Genomic DNA, 27,700 nt, shown 5'->3' on the forward strand with positions numbered 1-27,700 from the left:
TCCTCTGTATAATCTACAAATATTAAGAAAATCAGACGTGACAGGACTTAGTCAAGATAATTTGAGTTATTTAATTAAAATCTTTGAAGTATTTTTTTAATTCCATTAAGGGTTAAGGAATACTATTAAAGTTTAAAATTCATTTTTATGTCCATTGTCTGAAGTGAAGAACAAATAAAAAAGAAGTTTAAATTGTGAAAGTATTTAAGTTAATTTTTTTAAGCTCCTCAGAAAATTTAAAAGACCCAAAAGTGGGCTAAATAATGGGTTTTTTCAAAAAAAAAAAAAAAAAAAAAAAAACGGGTCCAATCCGGCCAACCCTGCACCAATCTGATGGTACACAGTAACAGACAGGATGAGTAACAAACAAAATCCTCTTTTTCTCTTCAAAATGCACAAAAAGTTCATTTTTAGAACTAAAGCCTAAATTATTCAAATGAACAGAAAACGCCAGTCAACCTCGTGGTGGCTCATAAAATTCACTTTGATAACAATATGGATGCACCGTTTACATGGGCCACAGCGATATTAGTTTTACTCGCCTGAAGCACTTATATTTAAACTTATGACTGTCAGTTAATGGACCGTTGTCTGTTACTACTGGTGACCTTACCCTATTTTACTTCTTTTCCCCTTTCAAATTAGTGCAATCTTGGACAGCATTTAGAATTTTGTTTCTAGATTTTTTTTTCAATGGATGTTTATTATTTGTTTAAATTCTTATGTTTTTGTGCCATCACTTTCTCTTTCAGAAGAAAAGAAATATATAAATCATATTAAAATTATTTTATTTAACTTTGAATGTACAAAATACTGTAAAAGAAATAGACTAGTAAGCTTGTTTATATTTCAATTAAAAAAGAGAAAACTTAAAAAATATTTAATAATATATTTGTTATTAATCATTAACATACTTTTATTAAATCAAACAGCAAAACAACACAAATGTAAAAACTATACAAAAGTCCTTCACACAAAATCTTATATACATAACACAATATTGCAGCTTTTAAACTGTAACTTGAGAAGGTGCAATAATAAATTGAATTAAATTTTTACACGATGTCTGCACATAAGTTTAATTCCAAAATTAATTACTTCCCATTATTATTCAGTAACTTCAAAAAAGATATTTTTTGACTTTTTATCAAAATAAATAGTTTTAAACCATTAATGACAAATGTTGATCACTGTCATAAATGCCAGTAAACAGTTCTTATAATACCTTAGTTTAAATGCTAATTATTTATTACAATTTCAATAACATTTTTAGAAATCAATATAATCACAAGGTTATACTGCAATTTAAGTCTTTAAAAGTAAGGCAAAATAAGTATCCAAATCTTCAGAGTCAAAAAAAAAAAAGTTTGTGGGTAAAAAAAAAAAAAAAAAAACCTTATTAATTTCTTACGCTTCAATGGCTCTAACAACTTACAGACATCATGTTTCAATTAACAGCAGTTAATAGCATTTCACAAGGACGGAGAAAATAGTCGCAAACATGAAGGCATGTTGATGTTTATGAACTTACTATTGCTCTTTTACTAAATGATTGACAATCTATTTTTTTTGCAATAAACTTTAATTTCAATATTTTTAATCATAATTACTGATATTAGAAGCAAATGCTTAGACATTAAAAATATTTAGATTAGGTAATGTTATTTTATTTTAACCAACATATTCACTATTTTTATAAGAATCAACGTGTTGAAAAACATTTCTGTCACTTTCAGAGTTTAAATGAATGACAGCAACAGTACTGTTAGTAGATTGGCGGTTAATTGTAGAATTTGCAGGAGGAATACTGTAAGCGTCATTTTTCCTCACTTCTTTTTTCCAAAGAGAATTTCTATCTAACTCTTGGGAAACAACAAGAAATATCTCTCGATCCTTTCCTTGAATTTGTTCTTTCAAATAACTAACAAGATCATTGGTCTGCAAGGGAAAAAATATTATAGAAACATTTTTTCTGAATCATAATAATATATATGGTTAGCATAAAAGAATATCCGGTTTTAAAAATTGATATTTCAAAAACTATTACACTAAGCATTATAAATAATGCATAAAAATAAAGATAAACAATACAAATTTGTTTGAACGTATGTGATTACTTAAACATGCACATTGTACAATGTTGGATTGGCTGAACAGGTGATAATGATATACTCTATGTGTTTGGTCAGCCAGATCCCCAGTATTTTTTTTTTTTTTTAATGGAGTTTCGTCAAAGACAGTGTTTTTACACCACCACCATTGCCTACAACAATGAAAGAACTGAAAGATCCCATGTGTGTAGTATGACGAAAAATTGACAGTGGTACATTCTAAAATGTATGGAACGAACTAGAAGGCAGGCTAGATATGTGTCGTGTTACGAAAGGCTCACACATTAAACATTTGTGAGTTAGAAAAAACTTGGAATGTTTATCCGTATTAAATGGAATGTTTATCTGTATCAGTGCTAAGTGTAATAGTTTATGAAATATAAATTTTTAAAACTGGGATATTTTTTTATGCTAACCCTGTACAGTAACAAAGTAAAGTGCATAACTGACAACTCTACTGGTTTTTCCGGGAGGTCCCTTCATTTTGAGCATGTCTGTCTATTGTGTATGTAGCGTAAGGAATATGGGTGCCCATATGCAAAATTGTAAGGGGGTTGGGGGGGACTCAGATATTTCCCCCATGGTTTAGCAGGATATTTTCCTTATGAAAACTGATTTCAAGACAGATTAGAGTCATTAAAATTTGAAATTTTTAATGACTTATTCATTAATAGCTGGAGAAGAAATGTTTTTACATTTTTGCAAAGAAAAAAGTACTAAAACAAAGGAAGTTCTCATTTCTAAGGAAGGGGGAGGGGACTCAAGTCCCCACTTACTCCCCCTATATGGGTGCCCATGGTAAGGAACTTGCATTTAATTGTACTTTGATGGATAGTAAAAAAGATATATTTTTCCCTAAACAACAATGACAAGTGTAATAATACTGTGGATCTCAATCATGTACTGGATTTTTTCCCCAGTAGATGTTGGCAAGTATGAAAGCATAATCATGTATACTCAGGGTTCGCCGATATATATCATGATATATGTCCAATATATATTTTGAAAATATCATGATATTTTGATATTTATTTTTTCAATTATGGTATTTCCAATGTAAAAATTATATTAACAAAGTAATATTGTTCACTTATTATTGAAAACAACCAAAAAGTTATGCACAATATTTTAATGATCTATTAGTACATGATTAATATAACAGAGTAATATAATAATTTAATTCATATTAAAAGTGAGTAGTTAATTATTAAACGTTGTTCAGTAAAAAAGAAAATGTCTTATGACTGTGCAGCAATTGATGCATATTTTTACTTTCTTCTATATCTAATATATAGAAGAAAGTATTGAATTCGTGCAAATTTTCGAATTTTGATGGATTTGAACATTTTGAGGTGTGCTGAGTCCATTTCGACTATTTCTGGAAAAGTCTGTCTGTCTGTGTGTGTGTCCGTGTGTGTGTCACGTCTGTGTGTGACCAGTTTTTTGTGGCCGCTCTACAGCAAAAACTACCGCATGAAATCGAACGAAATTTGGTACACATATGTGCCCCTATGTGAACTTGTGCCCATTGGTTTTTGGTGCGAATTCCTCCAAGGGGGGTGGAGCAATGGGACGTTTTTTGAGTTACGCCTGCTTGCTATTCCCCAGGAAGTAACTGGTGGAATCAACAAAATTTGGTCCATATGTTGCCATTAACAGGAACAGGTGCTGATTTAATTTTGGTGTCAATAACTCAAACGGGGGTTGAGCTATAGAACGTTTTTTGTCGTCAATTGTGACTGCTGTATCTCAAGAAATAATGAACGGAATGAAAGAAAAATTTATCGGCAAGTAGCCCTTAGTGGGTATAAGAGCTGATTTTATTTTGGTGTCAACAGCTAAAAAGGGGGTAGCGCAATCGCCCGTTCTTTTTTTCCATTGTGAGTGCCCTATCTCAAGAAGTAATGCTACGTTCTGGTTGAAATTTGGAATATATATTAATCCATATGTAAACAGGCTTTGGCTCAATTTTGACGCCAATCGCTCTAAGAGGTGTTGATTTTTTTTTTTTGCAAACAAAAATAGCTTTATTAATGCAACAATAAGAAAGAAAATATCGATAGATATTAAAATATCGGATATTTTCGATATTTTCAAACCCTGTGTATACTAATACTTCAATCTTAAACAAATACAGACAACACAGAATTGGATTTGAACTTGATTATGACTATATCTTTCAACACAAATTAAGGTAATGAATTTTGGCAAAACAGAAGCTCTACTGACAGACTTACTGTTGGATATTAAATTAGAATTTCATTTAATAGCTACTAAAGTATTAGATGATTAAAAAAAAAAGTGTGACTATCACATGATTTCCTTATATTCCTGTTAAAATTTTTTGTACCTTTTAAACGCAAGAATATAATAGTTATTGATCAATTATAAGGATCATGCCACCAAGTTGTTCAATACGTACAAACAATGCCAAATTAACTGATCTTTAAATCAACTTATATACCAAATAGGTTGCATATATTGTGAAATATTGACACTGTTAATAATAATTTATTCGAATTCAGGAGCATTTCTTGCTCATTATGGACAATGTTTGTGATGGCAACAACTAGGAAATGCAATTACCAAAACATGGAGGAAATAATTGATGGGAAACAAACAATTTCCATTAACATCTGATAACCAAAACCTTTTGTTATTACAGAACTTTAAATGAGTACACTACAACAATACAAAAGTATCGGGGGTTCTGTGTTTCCACCAATCTCCAAGTAGCATGAGTTATTTACTAAACTGTACAATGATTTGGAGAAAATATTACAAAAAGTCACTTGAAATTAAAATTGATTTGCTACAGAAAATGTATGAACCCTTTTGTGTCACCTGATTGTAAAAAAAGAAAAATGTGCACAACTAGACGTTGTATTTCTATATCCAGTACTCAAAGTTTCACTAAGACGATACCAAGCTAAGAACACTTTCAATCAAGTCACCTTTTGAACGAAAAAAGTATCAAAATCGGGTCATCTGTTTAGGAATTACGATGCCACAGACAGCTGCACAGATATACATGTCAAACTTATTACCCCCTTCCTTGTTGTGCGTGTGGAACGGAGGTTTGCTTGGCGATTTTCGCGCAAAATGGCTTTCGTTCGATCATAACCAGCCATGTGGGGGGGGGGGGATTAAAACTGATTTCCGAAATTATAATTTAATTAAGAAATAAAACTTAAATTAAGAATTTTACACCTTTCAATACTTAAAATTCAAATATGTGTATTTCTCTCAGATATCCGTGGATATGGATACGGATATCCGACACATCACTAATTTATACACAAAACTGAAATTTAATATGTAAAATATATGGCTGCACTTACTTTACCAATTGAAACTGGATTATCAAATTTTGAATCCAAGTTATAAAAGGTGCCACCTATCTCCCTGACTGCAATCCAATGCTTTCGATTCAGTCTAAGAGGAAGAAATTTCATTTCACTTGGCACATTTAGTATTAAGCCAACAATCTTGCTGAAGTCAATGTTACTTGGATCTCTGAAGAATAGAAATATTAAACATATTTTTAAGTATTTTCTTTGAAAAAAAAACTATATGTAGCAGCACATGAATATAAAGTTTACATGTTATTATTATCATTATACTTTGATTACAATTTCTAATTCCTATTTACATATAGTTTAACTTTATAATATCTGTACCTCAGAAACAGAACGACATAAGTCACATTATGATAATTTTACAGTAGATAGGAAGAACTTTTTCTGGCCCATGCAAAGGATGGGGGGCGTGTGGTCTTTTAACCATGGTAAAAAATTGAAAAGAATTTTTTAGGATTGTCTAACTAATCTGTAGATTATTAAAGAGAAAGATGATGGAATTTAAAGAGGAAACAAATTTTTTTTTCGTCCAGATAAATTACAACAGGGTAGTTCTGTACACAAAAGATCAGTGCAGTGGAAGATCTTTATCTTTGATGAAAAGAACAAATTAGGCAATATATGAAGTTTTAAAAGTGTTTGTTTGTTCAAAAGATCAGACCACATAATCAGTCTGAGTTGGCTTCGCTCAATGATCGGCTGGATTACAGTAACGTGGTGGCTTGGCGATTTTGGATATAAACAATAGAGTTGCGTGATCATTTGTTTACATTTTAAAGCTACTGTTAATGTAATTTATTGTATTTTTTATTTGTTTGGTGAAATATTTCAAATTGCAAAGAATTGTTTTTCGTTTTTAAAGAGTGTTTAGTCATTTCAGTTGGAGAATATGTTTATTTTGCATCAGGAGGGGGGCGTCGCTTATTCAGAGAACTGTTTTTACCTTCATAATTTTTTAAACAATATCCTTTCGATTGCTTCTTTCTTTTTCTTATGGCGGACGTTGCAGCGGGATTTCCCGTTTCTTTAGATGGGTAGTTAGTTTTTTACACTTAATATCTGAGGACGCTTTTTATCCTTTGAGTATGGCTAAAGGAGCAAACCATCAAGTACGAGAGAAAAAATAGTTAATAAAACAACTGCTCAGTGGGCATTAGATAAATCAAGTTGTAATAAATACTATACGTATTCTGACACCAAGCAGCTTAAAACATTTTCTTTTTACTTATGTTTCTCAACAAAACGATTCAAACATTTGATAGTTTTTTGAAATTTTTTAACTTTTCAATTTACAAAGTTTGAACAGAACAACGTCTGTTGGGTCCTCTAGTGACAAAAAATAATCTCTAAATAATCTGAATAAAATTTGTAGCCTTTTTATGTTTGTATGAAAAATTATGATAGCTGGAATGTCACTATACCAAACATTCGCTTTCATTTGAATCAACTAATTCGCTTGGGTGATTTTGCTTCATGTTAAGGCTACACATACTTCGAACAGAAGACAGTGGTCTCATTCTTTGTAACGAAATGATGTGAAAATTATTTCTGCATTTTTCATGTTTTGTAAACAATTCTATGTAATTAATTCTGTTCCAGAATATGCTTTTTTAAATTGTAATTAACAACAAATCTGCATATTTATGGACTTGTTTTATTCTTGTAATCCAGATTTTGGATTCTCCGTATTACCTTTGGTCCCAGTTAGTCAGAATAAACAAGGTTGTACTGTACAATAGAATCCTGACTCAGAATCGATTGACATAATCTATCTCTGAAAGATATGTTCTGAAGTAGTTCACAAAGACAAAACTGATGGTTTGATGTCCCATTTTAAAGATCAATACCAATATAATACAGTTGGTCCTCAATATAAGGTCACCCTGGGCAGGGGCGGCAAATAGGGGGGTCAAGAGGGGGCGGTCGCACCCCCAAATCTTTCACTAAAAATAATAAAAAAAAAGGGTAAATTCAATTTAGATAACTTAGAAAATCATTTGCCTGCATTTTCAGAACAGAAAAAACTGATGGAGAATAATGGTTTGCCTTAACTAAAGAAGTAATCTCTTCATATGGATTAAATATTTAAAAATTGCGTAATCTATATTATGATGGTGCATCTTGTATGAGATGCCCGTACAGTGTTGAGACTGCGCAATTTTTACACTTAAACTCCATGTCATTTTATATAAATTTAATGCTCATATTGTAACTTAATGTTTAGCTAGTAAGTGTTCATTGTTTCTCTATACTTGAAACACATTGCAACTTGATAGATTATATGCTTTCATAGAAACTTTTTGCAAAGATATGCTCTTTTTGAAAAACTTCCCACATCAAAAGATACTTTCACATCAACAAATATATCTTCAGGCTCTTTACTTGACAATCTCTGAGAGACACAAATGGTATTCAAGAGTTAAACCTATAACAGCTCCCTGGAAGAATTACTGGAAAGCGACGTTCTCGATGATAGAAAATCTAATGTTATTTTAATATGTACGACTTTGTTTGAATTTTTGTTTACTTTATTTCCTGCGGAGCGTTTTCTGAACAATGCTACACTCTATCATAAAATTTTCAATAGCAATTATTGGACTGACAACTGACACTCTTTGTAGTTTTCGCCCTCATGCGTACTTGAACCAAGTGTGGAACTTTTTTAAAGAATTTTTTATAACAGTTTTTACTGTATGCTAATGTAGAAGAGGTGACAAAACCCACATGAAGTTGTAGTCAAATTATTGAATTAATATTTTGAATAAAATAATCAGTTCAGTTTCTCAAGAAATTGAGGCAGGATTTGATGAGATACATTTCTCTTTGATCTTTAGTTCAATATTTTGTAGGTTGGTTATAGAAAACGAAAAAGAAAATATTACACTTATAGCCTTAGCGCAGTTAAAAACTCCTTCTGGAGGTTTTTTTAAATTCAAAAATACCTTCTGGGGGGGGGGGGGGGTACTGTTTTTTGGATGAAAAATACCTTTTGGAGTGGTTCTTTTGATCAAAAATATCTTCTGGAGGATTTTTTTTTTTTTTTTGGATGAAAAATACGTTCTGAAGGGATCAAAACAGCCCTTTCATATGCATAAACTACTGCATTAGAATTTGCGTTTATGTTAAAACCAATGGCTCTGGGGGCTGTTTTCACCCCCCTCCTCTCTGCGCCACTGCACTTACAAGAAAATTTTATAGCATGAGGGAAGAGTAATTGTTTTGTGAATTACGACTATACTTTTTAATGACGCCAAATAAATACGAGCCCAATTTAAAAAGCTTTCTTGGTCATTTTAAAGAGAAATCTGAAGGAAGTGTGTTTTTCAACATAACTTTCTTGCTTCCATTGTTTTTGGTCTATTTCAATCTGGTCAGTCATTTTAAAGATGACTTTTGTGTCTCAAGAGGTTAGAGAATTACTTTCGAAGCGAAATGTGGTAAGCAAGACCTTCATCTTTAGCTGTACTGGAAATAAAGCAAAACACTGGATATTGAGTAAATATTACAAAATTTTCTGTTCTTCCTGACCCCAAAAATAGCAGACTAAAGCTTTTCTAAAAAATAAAAACTAGTACCGAGATATTTTGTGAGATAATTCGTTACAAAATAAATTTGAAGATTTGGTCGCTAAAATTTTAATTGTTCTTAACAAGCCTAATTATTCTTAACATTAAAACCGTTTTATTATTCCTTCCTGTTAACCAATATTTATTTTATACCGTACTGAGGAAATTCATGTTCAAGAAACTCGACCCCCCAAACAAAATGCTGAAATGCCGCCCCTGACCCTGGGGACTCCCTTATATAGACCTTACAAGTAAAGTGACCTTATAATTGATTTTTATGATGAGCATGTATATAAACAGTATAACTCTTGATAAAATTAAATACGTCCAAACCTATTAGTTTATTATAACTTTTAATTAAGTTAGTTATGTTAGTTTATTAAAATTAATGGAATCAATAAATAAAACTATTGTTTCTAATTTTCAATTTTGAAAATAATTGTGCATAAGTACAATGAAGCAAAGTACTGGAGTACAACTTGCCTTACTCAAAATTATCCAAAACAGAGGATACCCAAAAATGTTTTAATTCTTGTATAATATTTTCTAAACTTTATATTTTTTGAAAAAAAAAAAAAAAAACTTTCAGCTCTTTCATATCACTTTCTAAATGTCTTATGACATCATTTTTTTAATTACAATATTCACTTCCTCACAGTGGCACAGTGGTATTTTACAATCTCCTATTGTTTCCCAAAATATCCCTGCCATCATAGCTATTTGGAAAAGGAAGGGCAAAAATCATCTTAGGAATCCCTGCTTTTAGCCAATACAGTAGCTAAAAACAAACTTTCTTTGTTTTAACAGTTAGTTTCACTAGCACAGTAGGGAAAAGCAGGTCCGCCATTTCAAAGTTTTCCATGAGGGCGGGGGGGGGGGGGGGGGGGGTGTCAAAGGGTATATATTCAATAATAATTAAACCAAAAAACAACTAAAACCACAAACATTTATATGTAAATACATTAATTTCGCAAAGCCTGTTGGAGTCAATTTCCCCCTCCTGGCCCCTCTAAATGATGGGCCTGAGGAAAAGATTAATGATTATCAAAAATGACAAATTTTCATATGATATATGACTTACTTCCTCTTATCGAACCACAAGGCTTCATAACCTCTTAGTTGTAATGCAGCCATAAGAACATTGACATCATAATTGCCTAGACCAAGCATACTTTTATGTGGATTCACCAAATTATCCGGAGAAAGACTTGATAGAAGAAGAAAGAGGAAAAAAGATTTTAAAAAATTTGAAATTTTTTTTTACTACATATATCACCATAACAAGAGAAACTTAAAAAATCGACATTGTTGATCTAAAAGAAACCAATTGTTGTTAATTTGTGTTTATTTACAATCTTTATATCTTGAAGCAACAGGAATGAAATATTAAAAATTAAAAATAAGGATTGTAATGTTTCACTTAACCAGAAAAATTAAGGAAGGCATATTTTCTTATAAAATTGACTAGATATAAAAAAAAAATAAATAAATAAAATAATGAACAATTTCTTCTGCCAGTAATGCATTTCCAAAGTTATTTTATTTATTTATTTTATTACTTCCTTTTACATGGTAAAGGATGTATTGTATTTGCAAAAAAATTTTTCCTCAAATTTCGGGCTGAATTTCCATTTTACTCATCCTCGAAAGAATGTTGAGTAGTCAGGGCTCTGGCCAGAGGATATTTGGGTCCGCTAACGGACTCTTCAAAAAAATCCGATCGACCAAAACGGACCTTTCACAAAATACCGATCAACCAAAACGAACCCTTTACAAAATTCTGATAAACAAAACAGATCTTTCACTAATTGTTTAATAAAAGAGCAAATCTGAAAACAAAATCTTGAATATTTCCGCCTATAAAACCCATAATTTTTGGAACCTTTTTAAAAGTCAAATTAGAGGGATCAGCTTTAAGTGTTTTCTTGTTTCTTTTTAATTATTCAAAAAAAAAAAAAAAAAAAAAACATGATTTAACTGATATAAAAGGAAGTAGTGTGATGTTAGCTTGAATTTATACAAATACAAAAGTGATGACCAGCAACAAGCTTTGGGCACAGCTAGTCTATTCACCCACTGCAAGTAACAGCTGCTTCTGGTAATCTATTCTAAATGCCTATAACCTTATTGAAATAGTAATTTTTCCCGATTTCGAGATTGGCTAAGGACTTGAAAAACTTAAAACAATGACTCTGGTTGCTGAAAATCAAGATTTTCCATCAAATTCCACTACAGTCGGATCCCGACTTACGCGAGGGATGCGTTCCAAGACTCCTCGCGTAAGTCGAAATTTCGCGTTGTAGAAAAGTGTTATGTATATGATTTTTTCATTAACATATCCAATCATTTTAGACACTTAAACACCTTTTAAACTGTTTTTGACCATTTTTTAACTATATATTACAGTTTCTAACATGAAGAGCTGAATTTTTACCGTATTTTTAAAAAAAAGTTGCATTATTCAACATAAAATACTGTTACGATGCACAAAATCAATGATCAATGGGAGAGAGATATATACATTTACATCTATGGTAATACCCCACTGGGACCCCCTGGACTTATAGGGATTGCCTTCTCTTGACTTCTAATTATACGTATGAAAGATTCACCCATACCTAATTGCCGTGCTACCTTCGACCCACTTTCTATAGTTGTTCAAGCATATCAAGAATCTTTACCTTTTCTTAAATTATTCCAAACTTTCTCTTTTTGCTTCAGTCTTCAAACTTTAGGTGAAAAAGCGTGCCTAGGTGATGTTTCTTCACCTTTCTTATTTAGAATTAAAATGAGGAGTGGTGATACATACACTCTAACAATGCTATGTTTAGAAGTGCGGTATGTGGGAACTTACCCAGTCGTGATTCTGAAAGGATGAACATTCATTGGATGAAGTACAATCACGTTCAAAGGATGAAGTACATTCGTGAATTAATGTTTAGTAGTCAATAACAAAGCCGAAACTTATTATCACCATTCTTTTCCAAATATTTTCGTGTTGAGAGCGATAAATTAGCTTTATAGCTCTAAAATTCCTTGCTCCTGAAAAACTTGCGCTATAGTCATTTTGCGCAAGTCGGATCGCGTTGTAGCGGGAGTCGACTGTATTACTAAAATCCATGACGTTCCAGGTGCGCGGACATCCTGTTAGCTGTAAACATAATAATAAAACTTAAACTGACTAAAATAATGTTAATTCTTTACCTGTGGCATATATCATCAAGCATTTGTTTGTTAAATGCATTTTTATCTTGAAATAAATTATTTAAGGCATGGAGAGCACACAGTTCTTTCACCTGCTTTTCGTGATAAATGTTCTGATCCTCATTTGATTTGTTCTTTGCAAGTAACTTTCGGTCTCGACCAAACCAGTGCTCCACAAAATTCAAGCAAGAATTGTGCATGGATGACAATCTTGAGCACAGAAACTATGGAAGAAAGAGATGAAAAAAGTTATAGATTGTTCATTAAAAGTTTGAAGGAAAATGAAATAGGAAAATGTTTTTTCTTTTTTTTACTAGACATAAATTCAAAATTGATACTTTAACACAAAGAAATAAAAGCAATTAGGGAAGCAGAGTTGGAGTTGAGCTGTTCCCCTCAGAGTAAAAGTCCAACACCCCCCCCCCCCCCAAAAAAAAAATTAAGTTTCTCATCCAAGCTAGTGGAAGGGCTTTGGAAAGAGAAGAGGTTTTCCTGAAAAAGCACAGCCCACCAGTATTTTGATGAAAAATTTGGGTTTTTCCATGAAACCTTTTATTTTTAATTTGTATTCAAGTATTTTGTAACAAACTACTGTTTAGCTATATTACATTTCATAGAAAAATATCTGATTTTAACTCGTGCATCTATTTTTTACTCAACTATGATGAAAAAAACTTCAAAATCCAAGATCGATTTAAAAACAATTGAATATTTACAAGAGAAACGTACAAAAAAATCTGTTTTATAAAATATAACCATTTTAGAAGTAAATATTTACTTCTATTCAAAAACCAATTGGGTGAAGCCTTTCTTTGCAACCACAAATACATATCACATTTTTTGTAATTTGTTCTTCTCATAACAACTTATACTGACTAACTAGAGGACCCGACAGACGTTGTTTTGCTCAAACTTTGTAAATTGAAAAGTTAAAAAATTTGAATAAACTACAAGTGTTTGAACATTTTTGTTGCAGGGTTTAAGCTGGGTTCAAAAGTTCTTTAGCATAAAAGCTAAAATTGATGGAAAAATGTTAGCAAAATGCTAAAATGTTACACATTCTCATATATTTATATATGCCTCAGTGTGTTTCATCTCCAGTTGAGAATAAAATTCATATTTCATTTGTGACATCCTTGAAGAAATAAGTACAACAGCAATTTTTTTAAAACATAAAATAAAAAAAATAAAACATGATTGGTGTTTAGAACGTTGCAGTCCCCTCCTCCTAATAAAGCAGTTTTTGGAGGGACATAATGCTGGATAAGACTAATAGTTATTGAACTTAATTGTAGTTTAAACATCTTAGCTGAGGTTTAAAAAAGATTAAGTTGATTATCGCCATGCACGCTTGCTCTCTAAGATCATACATTTCTTCTTTATTTAAAAAACTAATTTATTTTTTATTTGAGCAAAAAAGCGAAAATGCATTGCTTTATTTTCGCAATTCAGATAGTGTTTTCGCATTATGCGAAAAATGCGACCGTAGCGGAAACCCTGTTTTGTTGATAAAAATAAGTAATAAGAAAATGTTTTAAGCTGCTTGGTGTCAGAATGCATATATTTATTACAACTTCATTTATCTAATGCCCATTGAGCAGTTGTTTTATTGACTTTTTTTAATCGCGTAACTTGAAAGATCTTCATAGGTTGCATGGTTTGCTCCTTCAGTCATACTCAAAGGATAAAAACAATCCTCAGATATTAAGTGTAAAAAACTAACTACCCATCTAGAACAAATGGGAAATCCCGCTGCAACATCACCCATATGAAAAAGAATAAAACATTCGAAAGGATATCGTTTACAAAAATGATAAAGGTAAAAACAGTTTCATGAATAAGCAAAAATCACTCCCCCCCCCCTTCTCGATGTAAAATAAACATTCTTCAACTAAAATGACTAAACACTAAAAACAATTCTTTGCAATTTGAAATATTTTGCCAAATAAACAAAAAATACAATAAATTACATTAACAGTAGCTCTTTAAAATGTAAACAAATGATCATGCAACTCTATTGTTGTTTATAAACAAAGTCGACAAGCGACGACGTTACTGTAATCCAGCCGATCAGTGCGCGAAGCTAACTCCGACCGATTTGTGGTCCGTTCTTTTGAACAAAAACTTTTAAAACTTCAAATATTGCCTAATTTGTTCTTTCCACCAAAGATAAAGACCTTCCACGTTACTGATCTTTTGTGTACAGAACTACCTCGTTGTAATTTATCTGGACGAAAATAAAATTTGTTTCGTCTTTAAATTCCATCACCTTTTCCTTGAATAATGTACTTATTAGTTTGATAATCCTTAAAGTATTCTTGACATTGGTGCCAAAACTCAGATGTATTTGAGCCGAGAAACAAATGTTGCTAGGTACGGTACTTTCTGATCATTTGGGTTAGGAAAAATTAAAGCACCGATCCGGTCACATGGTTCAACTACGGCAACATAACACACGTTTTACGTGAACCTTTCAGTACTTTACTTTAAAATATATCTCGGGAACTAAAATCGTTGCTTTTAAGAAATGAAGGCTTCACTCTCTCTCTCTACATTTTATCTATTTTCAATTGCATATCACAGTAGGAAATTTCATTACAAAAAGCAGAGCTGACTTTCTTATTGTCCTTTGGCAACGGGTCAAATATTTATTTCAGTTCTCGCTCAACAATAAGTTAAAATAAATATTAAGAATTTGGGAGATATAACCATCCAATGTTTAAAACAATTAATTAATTAACAAAAACGTTTCCGATTCGATCCATCTCGCTTCAAAACCATGCTTGCCACAACTTAATTACAGACAAAAAATTTGATCAAAATCGGTCCAGCTGTTTAAAAGCCTTATGGTGACAAAAGTTCGCACAGAAAATTTTTATATATTAAGATAGTTACATAATAACTATTAGTTGTTATAATAATAACAATGACTAATACTTATAATGTCTTATTATCCTGACTAAGCTTACGGGATAAAAGGGATAAGATCCCTATCCCTCTAATATTCCCCCCCCCCCATAATAAGAGCTACATAAACAGGATCTGACTACAGCACAAGCCAATTAGGCCTGGCCCTGGGGCCCTATCTTCCTAAGGAGCCTTAAATTACTTAAAGAGTTACATATAGCATTAGAACTATACAAAAAATAAATTTATTTTCAAAATAATAATAAAATATGACTTGTTAATTGGGAAAAAGAACATCCTTAAAGGGTAATTCCATATCAAATCAACCAATGGTCAAAACGTCATGTCTGTAGATTTTGCTCATTTTTTGTTCCAATGGAGTATTACCACAACAGAGAAAATATAGAAAGTTTTGGTTTTTTTCACTCATTTGTTTTCGAGTTATAATATTTTAAAGTTTTGACGAAGTTGAAAATTTTTCCTGACACATTTTCTTTAAACGGCCGTAATTAAAAAACTATTTGACTCAAAGAGTTAAAACTGGTCATGTTTTGTTCTGTATTTAATAAGGTTTTATAAAATATATGACATGACCTAGTTATACCTTTTTCTTTTTTTTAACATTTTTTTGAAAAAAAAAAAATATTTAAAAAAACTCAAAATCGAAATTTTAAATTTTTTTGAAAAAAATTTATGTTATTAAGTCATACTTTAGCAACATTTATGCAAAATTTCATGATGGCATTATTGTGGTATCATAAGAAAAAAATTTTTTTCTTCCTCTTTCAACATCTTTATTCATGTAACAATTCATACTGCTTGATCAGCTGGATCATCAAAAGGGGGTGGAGGGTGGAGGGATGGCAAAGACTGCCATTAAAATTTTTAAGGGGATGTTTAAGGGGCATTTTTTTCTGTAAAGAGGTTTCCTTCCTGTGGGGGGGGGGGGGGGCTGTACAGTATTTGAGGAGGTGTTATTGGCACCCTTGGCTTGATTCCTTTATATATATATATATATATATATATATATATATATATATATATATATATATATATATATGCAGGTTTTTTTAAATAGTCAAGAATTAAAACTGAAAATATATTAGTCTACTTATCGATGGCAAATGGTCCGTAATTGAAAGTGTTGAAATAATTCAGTAAAGCAAAGATCTCCAATCAACATTTTTTCAATCCTATGTTCATGGGTTCATACAGTAGAAGGCCTTGACCATCATGAGTCATGCTTCAGCAACTACATCCCTGCTACCCATCCCCTAAGTATTCATTCCCACTCATCAGCTGCCTGCTGTAATGAACCCTTAGGCTTTCTCCTGGTGTAATATGAAATCCGTCTGCTTTCTCCCACTAGAGGCATTGAAATCTTCAGTACTTTGTATGTTCTAGGACAGTGCACATTCTAAATTTTACTGCTTGCTTTCTTTGAGAATTTTTTTTCCAAGTTTTATTGTTATTTTAATGTTAAATTTATGCATATTTTTGTTGTTAAGAGCCAACTTTCAGTTGAAAATGGATAAACAAAGCATATTTTGCTGCAATTCATTTAAAAAGGAAGGACATTGGGTGAAAAAAGATCTAAGAACTGCAAGCTTGTGGATGACAACGCTAACATATGGCATTGAAGAAGGAATGAAAATTTGTACTGCTTGTCGCATACAATTAAGTAAGCAAAAACATTCTTCAGTTCCTGAAACTGATGATGTTATGAGTGAGTTCAGCAAAGATCCAAAGCCAGGCTCTAGTACAGAGGATCCCAAGTTCATGAGCCCTCATAATGGGGATGTACAGTTTGAAAAAATTGTGGGCTATATTGATTGCCTATGACAGCAAATGGTGGATTGGATATGTAATTTCAAAAGATCAGGTAGAAGAAGAAATCCAGGTTTCTGTCGTTCATCCTAGCGAACCATCATCATCATTCATTTATCCAAGAAAAGCAGACATTTTTTTGACCATTCCTAAAAATTTTGTTCTGTGCAAATTACATCCTGTCACTGCTACAAGCAGAACATACCAAGTCTCAAAAGAGGAGATGGCAAAAGCAACTGAAATCTTACATAAGAAGAAAGTATATCTATACTATAGGACTTACAAATTGAGTTCTATAGTAGCAAAGTGAGTTACACACATCTCAAACTGCTTCTTAATTGGCTTAAAAAATATTAAATTTTATATTGTAGCAATTAAATTATATATAAATAAAACTTTAATTTGCTTTTAAAATATGGCTAAAAAAGCTTCAGTAACTTTTAAATTGAAGTTTTCAATTTTAAATAAAATTCGGATTTTCTATTCAATAATAAATATTTTTTCACCAAAAAATTGTTTGAACTTGTTAATATGCTTGCAATACTGCCAAGTATTTGTCTACGCAATAGTCCCGGTTTAAACTTTAACTACTTTTCATTAGAACAAATGTTTTTTACAAATAAAATTAAAGCAACTGTTTGAAAGAGAAATTTTTTTTTTCTCCATGATACCACAAAAATGCCATTATGAAATTTTGAATTTATGTTGCTTAAAGAAGACTAAGTACCCTGTTTTTTTTTTCTTCTTTTTTTCCATAAAAATTAAAATTTTGATTTTCAATTTTTACAAAATGTTTTTTTTTAATAATTGATTTTTTTTTTGTAGCTAGGTTTTGTTATATATTTTTTAAAATCTCCTAAAATACTGAACAAGACAGCACAAGTTTTAACCTTTTAAGTCAATTAGTTCTTTGATAATAGTCTTTTAAAGATTACTAAACGATGTAAAATTTATGACGCTTCCAGAGTTAAAAAAATTATAACTTCGGAAAGAATTGTTGAAAAAGTTTGAAACTTCAGATTTGAAATCATGGAGGTGTGTATCCTGGACAGATAAAAAATCATTACATTCTAAAATATTGACCTTAAAAATTTATTTTTTATTGGTTGATTTGACATGAAATGACCCATTAAAAGCACTGTTGAAAGAGGAAAAAAAATTTTCTGTGTGATACCAAAAGAATTCCATCTTGAAATTTTGAATAAATGTTGCTAACAAACGGCTAAGTAACATATATTTTTTTCAAGAAAATTAAAAATTTCGATTTTGAATTTTTACAAATTAAAAAAAACTTTTTTATTAAAAAAATTATAAAATTTTTTTTTTAGCAACTGGGCTCTGTTATATATTTTTGAAAACCTCATAAAAGACTGAACAAAATAGCACCAATTGTAAACTTCTAAGTCAAATAGTACTCTAATAATAGCCCTCTTAAGATTTTAATCAATGCAAAATTTCGGATTCCTCCAAAATTTAAAAAACGCATAACTTTGCAAAGAATTGTTGAAAAAATTTCAAACTTCAGTTTTTTCATCCTGGAAGTAAGTATAATAAACAGACAAAAAATCATAACAATCCAAAACATTGACCTTTAAAATTTATTTTTTATTGGTTGATTTGATATGGAATGACCCTAAAGGATACTTTTTATTCATTCTGCTTAGCAGCAAATTTAATGTCACAATTATGTGGAGCCCCAAAAAGGATTCATAAATGCACATGATTTACATAATTCTATAATAAACAAAGGGGGCCCCCACAGCCAAAAAATTTGTTCAGGCGGCCCCCAAACCAGTAAAACAACCGTTGCATTCCATTGAGTTTTCAGGGGGGTGTAGTGTAGCAGGCCTCTTCGTGGTGCACCCTGGGTAATGCAAAATCTGCTACAGCCTTCACCATCTCTCTTGCTGATCCTGTTTATCTACTCTTTGATCGACTTCAGTACTTTTTGGACCACAGTGGCCATATCTCTGAGAGACAGGCTGGTTTCAGACGAGGATATAATACGACTGAACAAATTGCTCGACTTACACAACATATAAAGGATGGTTTTTAGAGGAAACAAAGTACTCTTGCCATTTTCGTCGATTTTAAATCGGCGTTTGACCGTATTTGGAGGAAAAGGCTACTTAAGAAGCTGCTTCATATGAAAGTGCATGGAAATCTTTTAAATGGATTAAGGACTTTCTTTCACAGAGACTCTTAAACGTGAAATACGGTAACTCTCATTCAGGTTTTGGTCAAACCAGGCAGGGCTTCCCTCAGGGCTCAGTTTTGAGTCCTGTCCTTTTTAACATCATAGTAAATGACCTTTTGAGTTTTGTTAAAAATAGTGTTCCAGACACTGAGTTGCTGTTGTATGCTGATGATCTTGTTATCTGGTCCACTGGCTCTGACATCTCTATGTTGGAGAAAACACTAAATTTGGCTTTAGAGGCTCTGACAACCTGGACCCTGGACAATGAGTTCAAGGTAAACCCGGAAAAGACAAATTTTGGACTCTTTACACTTAGTACCAAAACGTTTACTGTTGACCTGGTGTACAAAAACAGTGCATTAACTCGGACTGATTGTGCTACCTACCTAGGCATAACTCTTGATACCAGACTAACTTGGAATAAGTACATTGAACAAGTGACTGACAGAGTGGTGGACCGCCTTTGCCTATTGAAACGTCTTGTTGGAATAAAGTGGGGTTCTTCTCAAACTGTTCTTACATCCACCTTTACATCTTACATTAAGCCTGTATTGGATTATGGCTCAGAGGTCCTTATTACTGCCTCTGACAGCACACTTTCAAACTCGACCTTGTTCAAAATAAAGCACTAAGACTCATCACTGGTGCTGCAGTGTCAACCCCTATTCCTGCTATGCAGCTACAGATAAAAAATTTTAATTTAACTGACAGCCAAATCAAGGCTTCCCTTTCTCTTGTTTGAAAGATTATTGAGAAAAGAGCATTTCTGGCCTGATTACATTCTTCCGCGTACTAGACTAAAATCTCAACATTCTTTTCTTTTTGAGTGCCAAAGACTTGCAGAGGCCTTTGAGGTCTCCAACTCCAGACTTGGCATCTATAGACCATCTTCTTATACTGGCTTTCTGAGATATGCTGCAGCTAGATTTGATCTGGTACAGCCTGTCAAGAAATCAGATTCTCATCAGACTGAGATGTACTCCATTGCTTTGGCCACAATACATGAGAGGTATCCTGATCAAGATTGGTTTAGGGTTTATACTGACGGATCGGCCACTCCTTCAGCTGGTAGAGCAGATGCCGGTGCCTACTCCAAAAATTTTAGTCTTCAGGAGCCTCTCGACATTTGGGCGGATAACTTCGATGGAGAAATGAATGCAATTTTTATGGCCATCAGATCTATTGGAGAACCAGCTGAACAAAATATTGTTCTCTTTGTTGATTTTCAGGCTGCGATTAAGACCATTACTGATTACAATCTATATCCTTCAGAACTTGAGCTTGAGTCTAAAAAATCCATTGATTCCCTTTTGCGTTCCGGAAGAGAGGTTGTCTTCCAGTGGATCCCAGGCCATTGTGGCATCTATGGAAATGAAGGAGCGGACATTTTGGCTAAAGAGGCTGCGTCCCTGCATCCACCTTCTCGCCCGGTTCCACTTAGAAACGCTAAGCGACTTCTCGCAAGCAAAATCCAACATGCTACAGCCTCTGCCCTGAGGAACAAAGCTGACGGAAAGCCCTGGGCTTGCCTTCTGGATGATGAACAAGCGTATGCGCCTTTCTCTCCTTCCAAAAGCCCTGGGAGTTGCCTCTTTCCGAACCATTACTGGACATGACTATCTACAGGCCCATTTATATAAAATCAACCTGGCAGATTCACCTCTCTGTGTGCTCTGTGAGGGCACTTCTCCAATGACAGATGTCTTCAATTTATGTCTTTAAGATATTAGTTTAAGATTTTTTTCACGGGAAGAGCCTTCCTTGCCCTTCCATTTCAAAATACAGTCCAAACTTCTTCGTTTTTATTACTATTATTAATGTTTATTAGACTTTATTTAACAAAAACATTACAGGGCCAACCATGAAAACTCCTCCCTATTCCCCAAACGTTGACAAAACTCTACTAAACCGGCGTTTTTAAAATTACAATTCCAAAACATTTACAAAAGAGAACATCAGAAGCTCCCCCCCCCCCTAGTCATTCATGATAGCCTTAAATAGTCTTCAAATTCCTAAAATAAATTTGCCCCCGCAATTATAAGCCCCAATCGCTGCCTCTGCATAGGACATAATAAAAAATAAAATAAACTTGAGAAATAATGACCCATGACTTTTCATTTTAATCCTTTTAGACCTGAACTCTTAGCAGAAAATGTTTTTCTTCTGCGCTTTACAATAATAAACAAATAAATAAATAAATAATACATAAAACAAATTCCTCAATTTCACTTAATTTTTGTTTATTATTAGTTTTTGTCAATTACATAACATTGTAAAAAAAAAGTTATAAAGTTACAATATAGTTTGCTAAATTTTATGCAGTTAACAGAAAACCATTTCTACTAAATTAGAAATAAATATATGACTGGCTAACTCAACTGTATTTTATGTGTGCAAAAGCAAAATTTTTTCTCGCAACAAACTAATCCTTTCTTTTTTTTGAACAAAATTTGGGGATTTCCGGACCTCCCATCCCCTCAGCTATGTCTCTGAGTACTAAACAAGCTAATCTTGCACTGCACACTAAAATGAACTTCAATGTACATTTTCTCTTTTGCTTTTGTTTTATTTTTCTCAATGGGAAGGTTTTGACCCAAAAACCCTCCCCTTGAAGAAGGTCTCGTATTCATCTTTTTTATACTTATTTTTAGAGAAATTGTTTTCACACATTTTTTTTTTTATCAAGTTCAACTCGAGTAAGGGGAAAATCATCTACTTCCGTCTCAAGACAAAAGTTGCACTTAAAGCATGATAGAAGTTAAACAAGTTTCTAGTTATAAAATTTCTTAAAGATAAAAAATAAATAATTACTTACTTCAGAGAAGATAGCAGCAAAACTATGAGCTATGAAGCTTACTATAACTTCCATAGGATTACATTTTCAATGCAATAAAATAATAAAACACGGATCGTGCGGATAAGTTTGTAACAGAACGAGCTTCATTTAGTTTTGCAGATAAACAATATTTTTTTAATACCCAGAGGTCTAACAGAAAGATTTCACATTTTATTTTCCAATTATTTGAGAGACATCTAAAGTTTTAAAAATTGCTCCAGTCTTAAAACAATTAACTTCCAATTTTTTTTCTTGATAAATGCTTAAGAGAACACGAAAATTTACTTTCGATCAATCCCATTAGTTATTTCTAGCACTATTTAAATGGAATACAAAATTTATCTAGAACCAGCTTGCAAGAAAAACATCCAAAACATAAACAGTATATCAACACGACTGCACATGCGTGGTAAACAATTAACACCCCTCCTTTCTCTTTCCCATCTTTCCCTCCTACCCTGGCACTGGTCTTGATTCTTGAGAGTGGTTATTATCTGGAGCAAGGGTGACCTGAAAGCCCTTTAAAACTTTTAATTTCCCCGTTTTTTTTATCGCAATAATTAAAGCTTCAACGAACGAAAACATTTATATTTTCTCCCCCACAATTCAAAAACAATTTTTAAAATCTCATAACAGTTTGGAATGCAGAACTGTTTCACACAAGATGAAAATTGCTTGAGACATGAAAAGAAAATATGTTTCAATCAGGGCCCAATCAAGATATCGGGAGACCTTAGGCCAAACACTTTTTTGGAGCCCCCTGTTATCAAACCTCAGTTTTGTCATGGGATTTAACAATTTTAACCATTTAAGGCCCTTCGCCTTGTCCAAGGCTTATTAGCAAATTTAAACCAGATCCTGGTTCCAATATTTGCCTATATGACTCGAGCATTTTATTCATGCGCGTTGGATCGCAAGCTGGAAAAGTGATTCTTCATTCAGTGGGTCTCGCTTTTGACAGCCAGCCACTAATAATTACTGAATGCCGGCTAAATAAACACATTACACATGGCAATTCAGATGTTCAGAGATTTTGCTATCTTTAAGCGCTTCTGGAATTTGTATTGCTTTAAAATTTCAACTGTATGCTTATGCGAATAGGGATGGTGTAAATGAAGTGGTCTTTAAATTATTATCATGGCATCTGTAGATCTTCCTAGTGACAAAAACCTTCTAGAAAACTTACTTGGTTTGTTCTCCTTTTTTGTTTCGACGTATTTCAGTTTTTATACTGTCTTTTGATCAGTTATCTGCACATGATTTTATGGCATTTAATACATCATGTGATAATATATCATTATTTGGAATAGTTGCGTAGCTTATTTTTATACTTTTTCCCCCATTTGTTGCTTTAAATATTGAGTAATCGATGAAATGGGATTTAAAGCTTTTTAAAGAAAAGTTTGTGATTTCATTGGCTTAAATTTAGTAATAATGAATTTAAGGAAAAAAGGATTGCTTGTATTCTTGTTCAAAATAATGCTATTTATTTCTGAAGAATCAATATCAAAAATTGAATTAGATTTCCCGAAGGCATTTTGCCTGTCATTTATAAAAGCATTTAAATGTCTATCGATGTTTCTTTTTTCTATATATATTTGTATCTATTGTTGTTGTGGTATTTATTTGTACACTTTCAGAAAAAAAATTGTCTATTTTAAATGCTTTAGGGCAATTCCATTGTGACAGGTGTGACATTCAGACACTTTTTACTGGTTAAACTAACATTTTGAGCACTAAATCGGTTACCAAAGACTAACAAAGTATTTTAATCATGTTTAACTATGCATTTGCTTGAATAATTGAGTTGAAGGAAAATTGTAGGACTTTTAAATTTTTTTAAAGAAATTTTAAAAATCTTTTGAGGGGTGTAACATTTGCAAGACATGCGTTGTCACCTGCACTCATTTTTCTAGAAATTCCTGTGAATATTTTAATGTTTTATGACTATAGCATTTTTTTCCATTAAAAGACATTCAAATGAAACTTAATACATGATATTTGTGATGATTTTTTTTTTTACTAAACAGGATTTTTTTTTTTTTTTTGTGCTGTGACGAGTGTGGCACTCTGGGCCTGATTACTGAATAGTTTAATTAGGCGTTGGCCTTGGGACCCCCACTTTTTAGGGGCCTCCAAATGACTACGTTTTTTATCAATAGCTAAAACTGTTTTCACCCCTGGCTAAAATTGTAAGGGTTGACTATACAGAGGCCCTGAAAAAGCACGTAACCTGGGACCCCCTGATATCTTAATCGGGCCCTGGGACCCTGCAAATCCTCTTCTTGATTGAGCAATTTCTAAAAGAATAGTGATGAAAAGAATACAGATGACAAACTTGACAATAGCGAATATAAATTACATTTCATAAGAAAAAAAGCTTGTACTTGGTGTACATTTAGTTTATCAGTTCTTAAATGGCCACTAACGAAGTTAGGTCGAGTGTAGTGATGTAAAATACCTGGGTATTTATTTTTAGGGGTATATACCTGGGTAAATACCCAAAATTAGTATTTACCCTGTATTTATTTCAGAAATTTATATTCAACTAAAATACTTTTCTGTATGTATTCCACTATGTATACATATAGGGTCTATTTCAAAAGTAATGCAATTATTTTTTTAAAAGTAATTTATTGAATAGATTTGCACAAACACTTAAAATTCTTCAAAGTAATGTCCTTGGGCATCCGCACATTTCTTCCATCGTCGTGGTAAGTGCCCTGCAAGGCGTTTTTGGTGACCTCCCCTAAGGTCTTCTTCACGGCTGATTGGATCTCTTCTAGGGTTGAAAAATGGGTTCATTTCAGGCCTGCCTTAATCTGAGGGAACAAAAAAAAGTCTGCCGGGGCAACGTCAGGACTATAGGGGGCTGTGACAGTGTTTTTACCTGGTGTTTAGCCAGGAACTCACAGATTCACATCGCGTTATGACAAGGTGCTTCGGTACGAACTTGCCTCACACTTTTCTCATCGCTAAATCTTGAGTAATGCGAAACACAGCAGCAGACGACATGTTCAGTTCATTTGCAACAATCTTGATAGTCAATCAAGGGTTCAACAATACAGGAAAACAAGCCACATTGTTGTTGGTTTTGCTGGTTGACCGTCACCCAGAGTGTTGTTCATCTTGAACCTCTTCCCGGTGCTCTTTAGAGATCTTTAACTACCTCAAAACTTATGAATAAGACAGAGAAGAGTCCTCGTAAGCCTCACAAATCATTTTGTTTGTCTCCTCAGAAGATTTTGTTGGTTAACTTAATCACGTACCATTTTTCCCGTGACATGGTCGATGCGCGGAGGTTAACATTAACTTACGTCCAGCTACTTCCACAGCTCGGAGAACATTGAGACTGGTTTTCATTAAAACTATAGGATCCCCCCTCACCTAAGCCAAGTAGTTCGATTATACTCTAATCAATAAAAACGGCCTGGAAAAAACAATTGCATTACTTTCGGAATACACATTGTATAACCAACCATATACAAAACAATAAATTTTTGCCCCACAATTGTGTTTTGATCACATGTTTAAAGAGTTATTGTGTGAAACAACTTAGCAATCTAATATGACATTCACATTAAATGTGTTGGATATGCCTAATCAATGTTGATAGCCAAATTTTAGACATAAAAAGCCATTCTACAAAAAGTAAAAAGCTTAACTGATCACAAAAAAAAAAAAAAAAAAAAAAAAAAAAAACATCTCCAATTATGACATTGAAATAGAAGAGTCTTTGGTTCATGATATGTTTCTTTCATAATTTCATCAAGTCTTTCAATAAAAAATATTATAAATTGTGTAATACTATGTATGTATCAGTTTTACCAATTTTTTCATATTTAGATTTTTAAAAAAAATTCATTTTTTGCATTTTTTTGTAAAATACCCAGTTTTTAGGTATATACCCAGGCATTGGGTAAATACCCAAAAAATATTTACCTATCCGCTGGGTATTTACCTGATCGACATCACTAGTCAAGTGTAATGGGGCCATGGAATCCCAATTTGGGCCATGGAATCCAAAAAGCGGAGTAAACATTTTACCATTTCATTTCACCCCACAAACTTCCACTTGAGAACATTAAACGTAGGGGTCTTTTTTTATTTGCGAAAAGCGCAGTATCAGGTTCATTGATGTATGGAGTCATTGTAAACGGGATTGGATTGCTAGGGATGGCCTGCATCTGAGCTCTACAGGGGTCAAAATGGTTAGTGGATTAATTTTAAGGGATTCGGAGTCAAAAAACTAAGTTGGAATGGGGGGCATGGTTCAAGCATCAGGTATCGAGAGAATGAAATTTTTTTGGGTATTGCCAGAAATGGAAATAAAGTGACGAACAAGAGTAGTAATGTTAACAATTGTAATTTAGGAAATTTCAGGGTGTTAAATAAAAGCAACTTAGGCATGCTTAAAGTTTTCTATACCAATGCTCGCAGTATTAGGAACAAGATGGATGAATTGAAAAGCATAGTTATGGATGAGAAGTTGGATGTTATTGGAATTACAGAGACATGGGCTACCGAATCTGATGCAGAGTTATTACATATTGCTAGGTATAATTTGTTCAGCCAGGATAGAGTAGGTAAAAGAGGTGGTGGGGTTTTATTTTATGTTAGAGACAATTTTATTTGCAATGAATTGGTCATAAATGATAAGCCTACTGATATTGATATGGTTTGGCTGGAGTTGATGAGCAGTAAGGGCAAAAAGCTACGCTTTGGAAACATTTATAGGCCACCTAATTCAAACCAGGGACAAGATGAACAGATGTACCGTATTATTAGTGACATGTCCAGTAAGGGATCCGTTATCATAATGGGGGATTTCAATTTTCCGGGTATTGATTGGAATAATTTTTATCCTGGTAATGGCAAAGAAGAGGAATTTTTAAAAGTAATTGGTGACTGTTTCTTAGATCAAGTTGTAACTCGGGGAACTCGAGAGGAGGCAATTTTGGATCTAGTTTTTTGTGACATAGGTAGTTTTGTTCAGGGGTTGAGTGTAGGGGAGCATATTGGAGATAGTGATCATAACAGCATTAGGTTCCGGGTTAAATTTGAAGTGTGCAAAGATGATAATTTTAGGTTTGTGCCCAATTTCAGAAACACTGATTTTGTTGCACTTAGGCAGAGCTTGAAAGAGGTTTTTTCGTCAGGGTTGGAAAATAGCGACGTAGATCAGCAGTGGACGGAATTTAAGGATAAACTTGCTAAAACCGTTGGGAACTATGTTCCATTTAGGAGAAAAGGTGTTAATACCAAAATTTGGCCCATGTGGTTCTCCAGGGAGACTAAAGAAGCTCTTAATTATAAGCAAGCCACTTTTCGTAAGTTTAAAGAAACAGGTCAGAGTGCGGAGAGGCTCCAGTATGGTAAGGCAAGGCGAAATTTTAAGTATTTGGTATGGATTCAGAAAAGGGAATTGGAGCAAAGGCTGGTAGATGACATTGATGGGAACCCTAAGAGGTTTTTTGCTTACGCTAATTCTGGGAAAGCTCGAAACAGTCAAATTGGGCCTTTGGTTGATGAGTATGGAAATTTAATCCAAAACGATAGGGATATTGCAAATGTTCTGAATAACTTTTTTTCCAGTGTGTTTAACGATAACTGTATCTCAACAGTTGACACTAACAAGACACAAGCTATTATACAGCTTGAGGATTTTGTATTTTCCAGGGAGGAGGTTTTAT

The 27,700-nt window shown here is 32.9% G+C and overlaps 2 protein-coding genes across 2 annotated transcripts in view; one reads left to right on the top strand and one right to left on the bottom strand.

The window, feature by feature from the left end:
- Positions 1 to 1,381: 1,381 nt before the first annotated feature.
- Positions 1,382 to 22,374, bottom strand: LOC129225843 (josephin-1-like). Its single transcript, XM_054860365.1, has 5 exons — positions 21,987 to 22,374; positions 12,241 to 12,464; positions 10,118 to 10,243; positions 5,453 to 5,627; positions 1,382 to 1,938 (listed from the first exon to the last, which is right to left on the bottom strand). Exons 1-5 carry the CDS (start codon positions 22,038 to 22,040, stop codon positions 1,672 to 1,674), a joined length of 846 nt encoding a protein of 281 aa, XP_054716340.1. The 5' UTR covers positions 22,041 to 22,374; the 3' UTR covers positions 1,382 to 1,671.
- Positions 22,375 to 23,059: 685 nt separating this feature from the next.
- Positions 23,060 to 27,700, top strand: part of LOC129225826 (ADP-ribosylation factor-binding protein GGA1-like) — an 80,305-nt gene continuing 75,664 nt past the window's right edge. The window contains exon 1 of the mRNA XM_054860340.1: positions 23,060 to 23,196. Within this exon, the coding sequence (XP_054716315.1) occupies positions 23,145 to 23,196 (52 nt within the window). The 5' untranslated portion in view covers positions 23,060 to 23,144. The remainder of the gene's footprint in view (positions 23,197 to 27,700) is intronic.

Source organism: Uloborus diversus, chromosome 7, assembly GCF_026930045.1.
Source record: "Uloborus diversus isolate 005 chromosome 7, Udiv.v.3.1, whole genome shotgun sequence".
In the NCBI taxonomy this organism is placed as follows: domain Eukaryota; kingdom Metazoa; phylum Arthropoda; class Arachnida; order Araneae; family Uloboridae; genus Uloborus; species Uloborus diversus.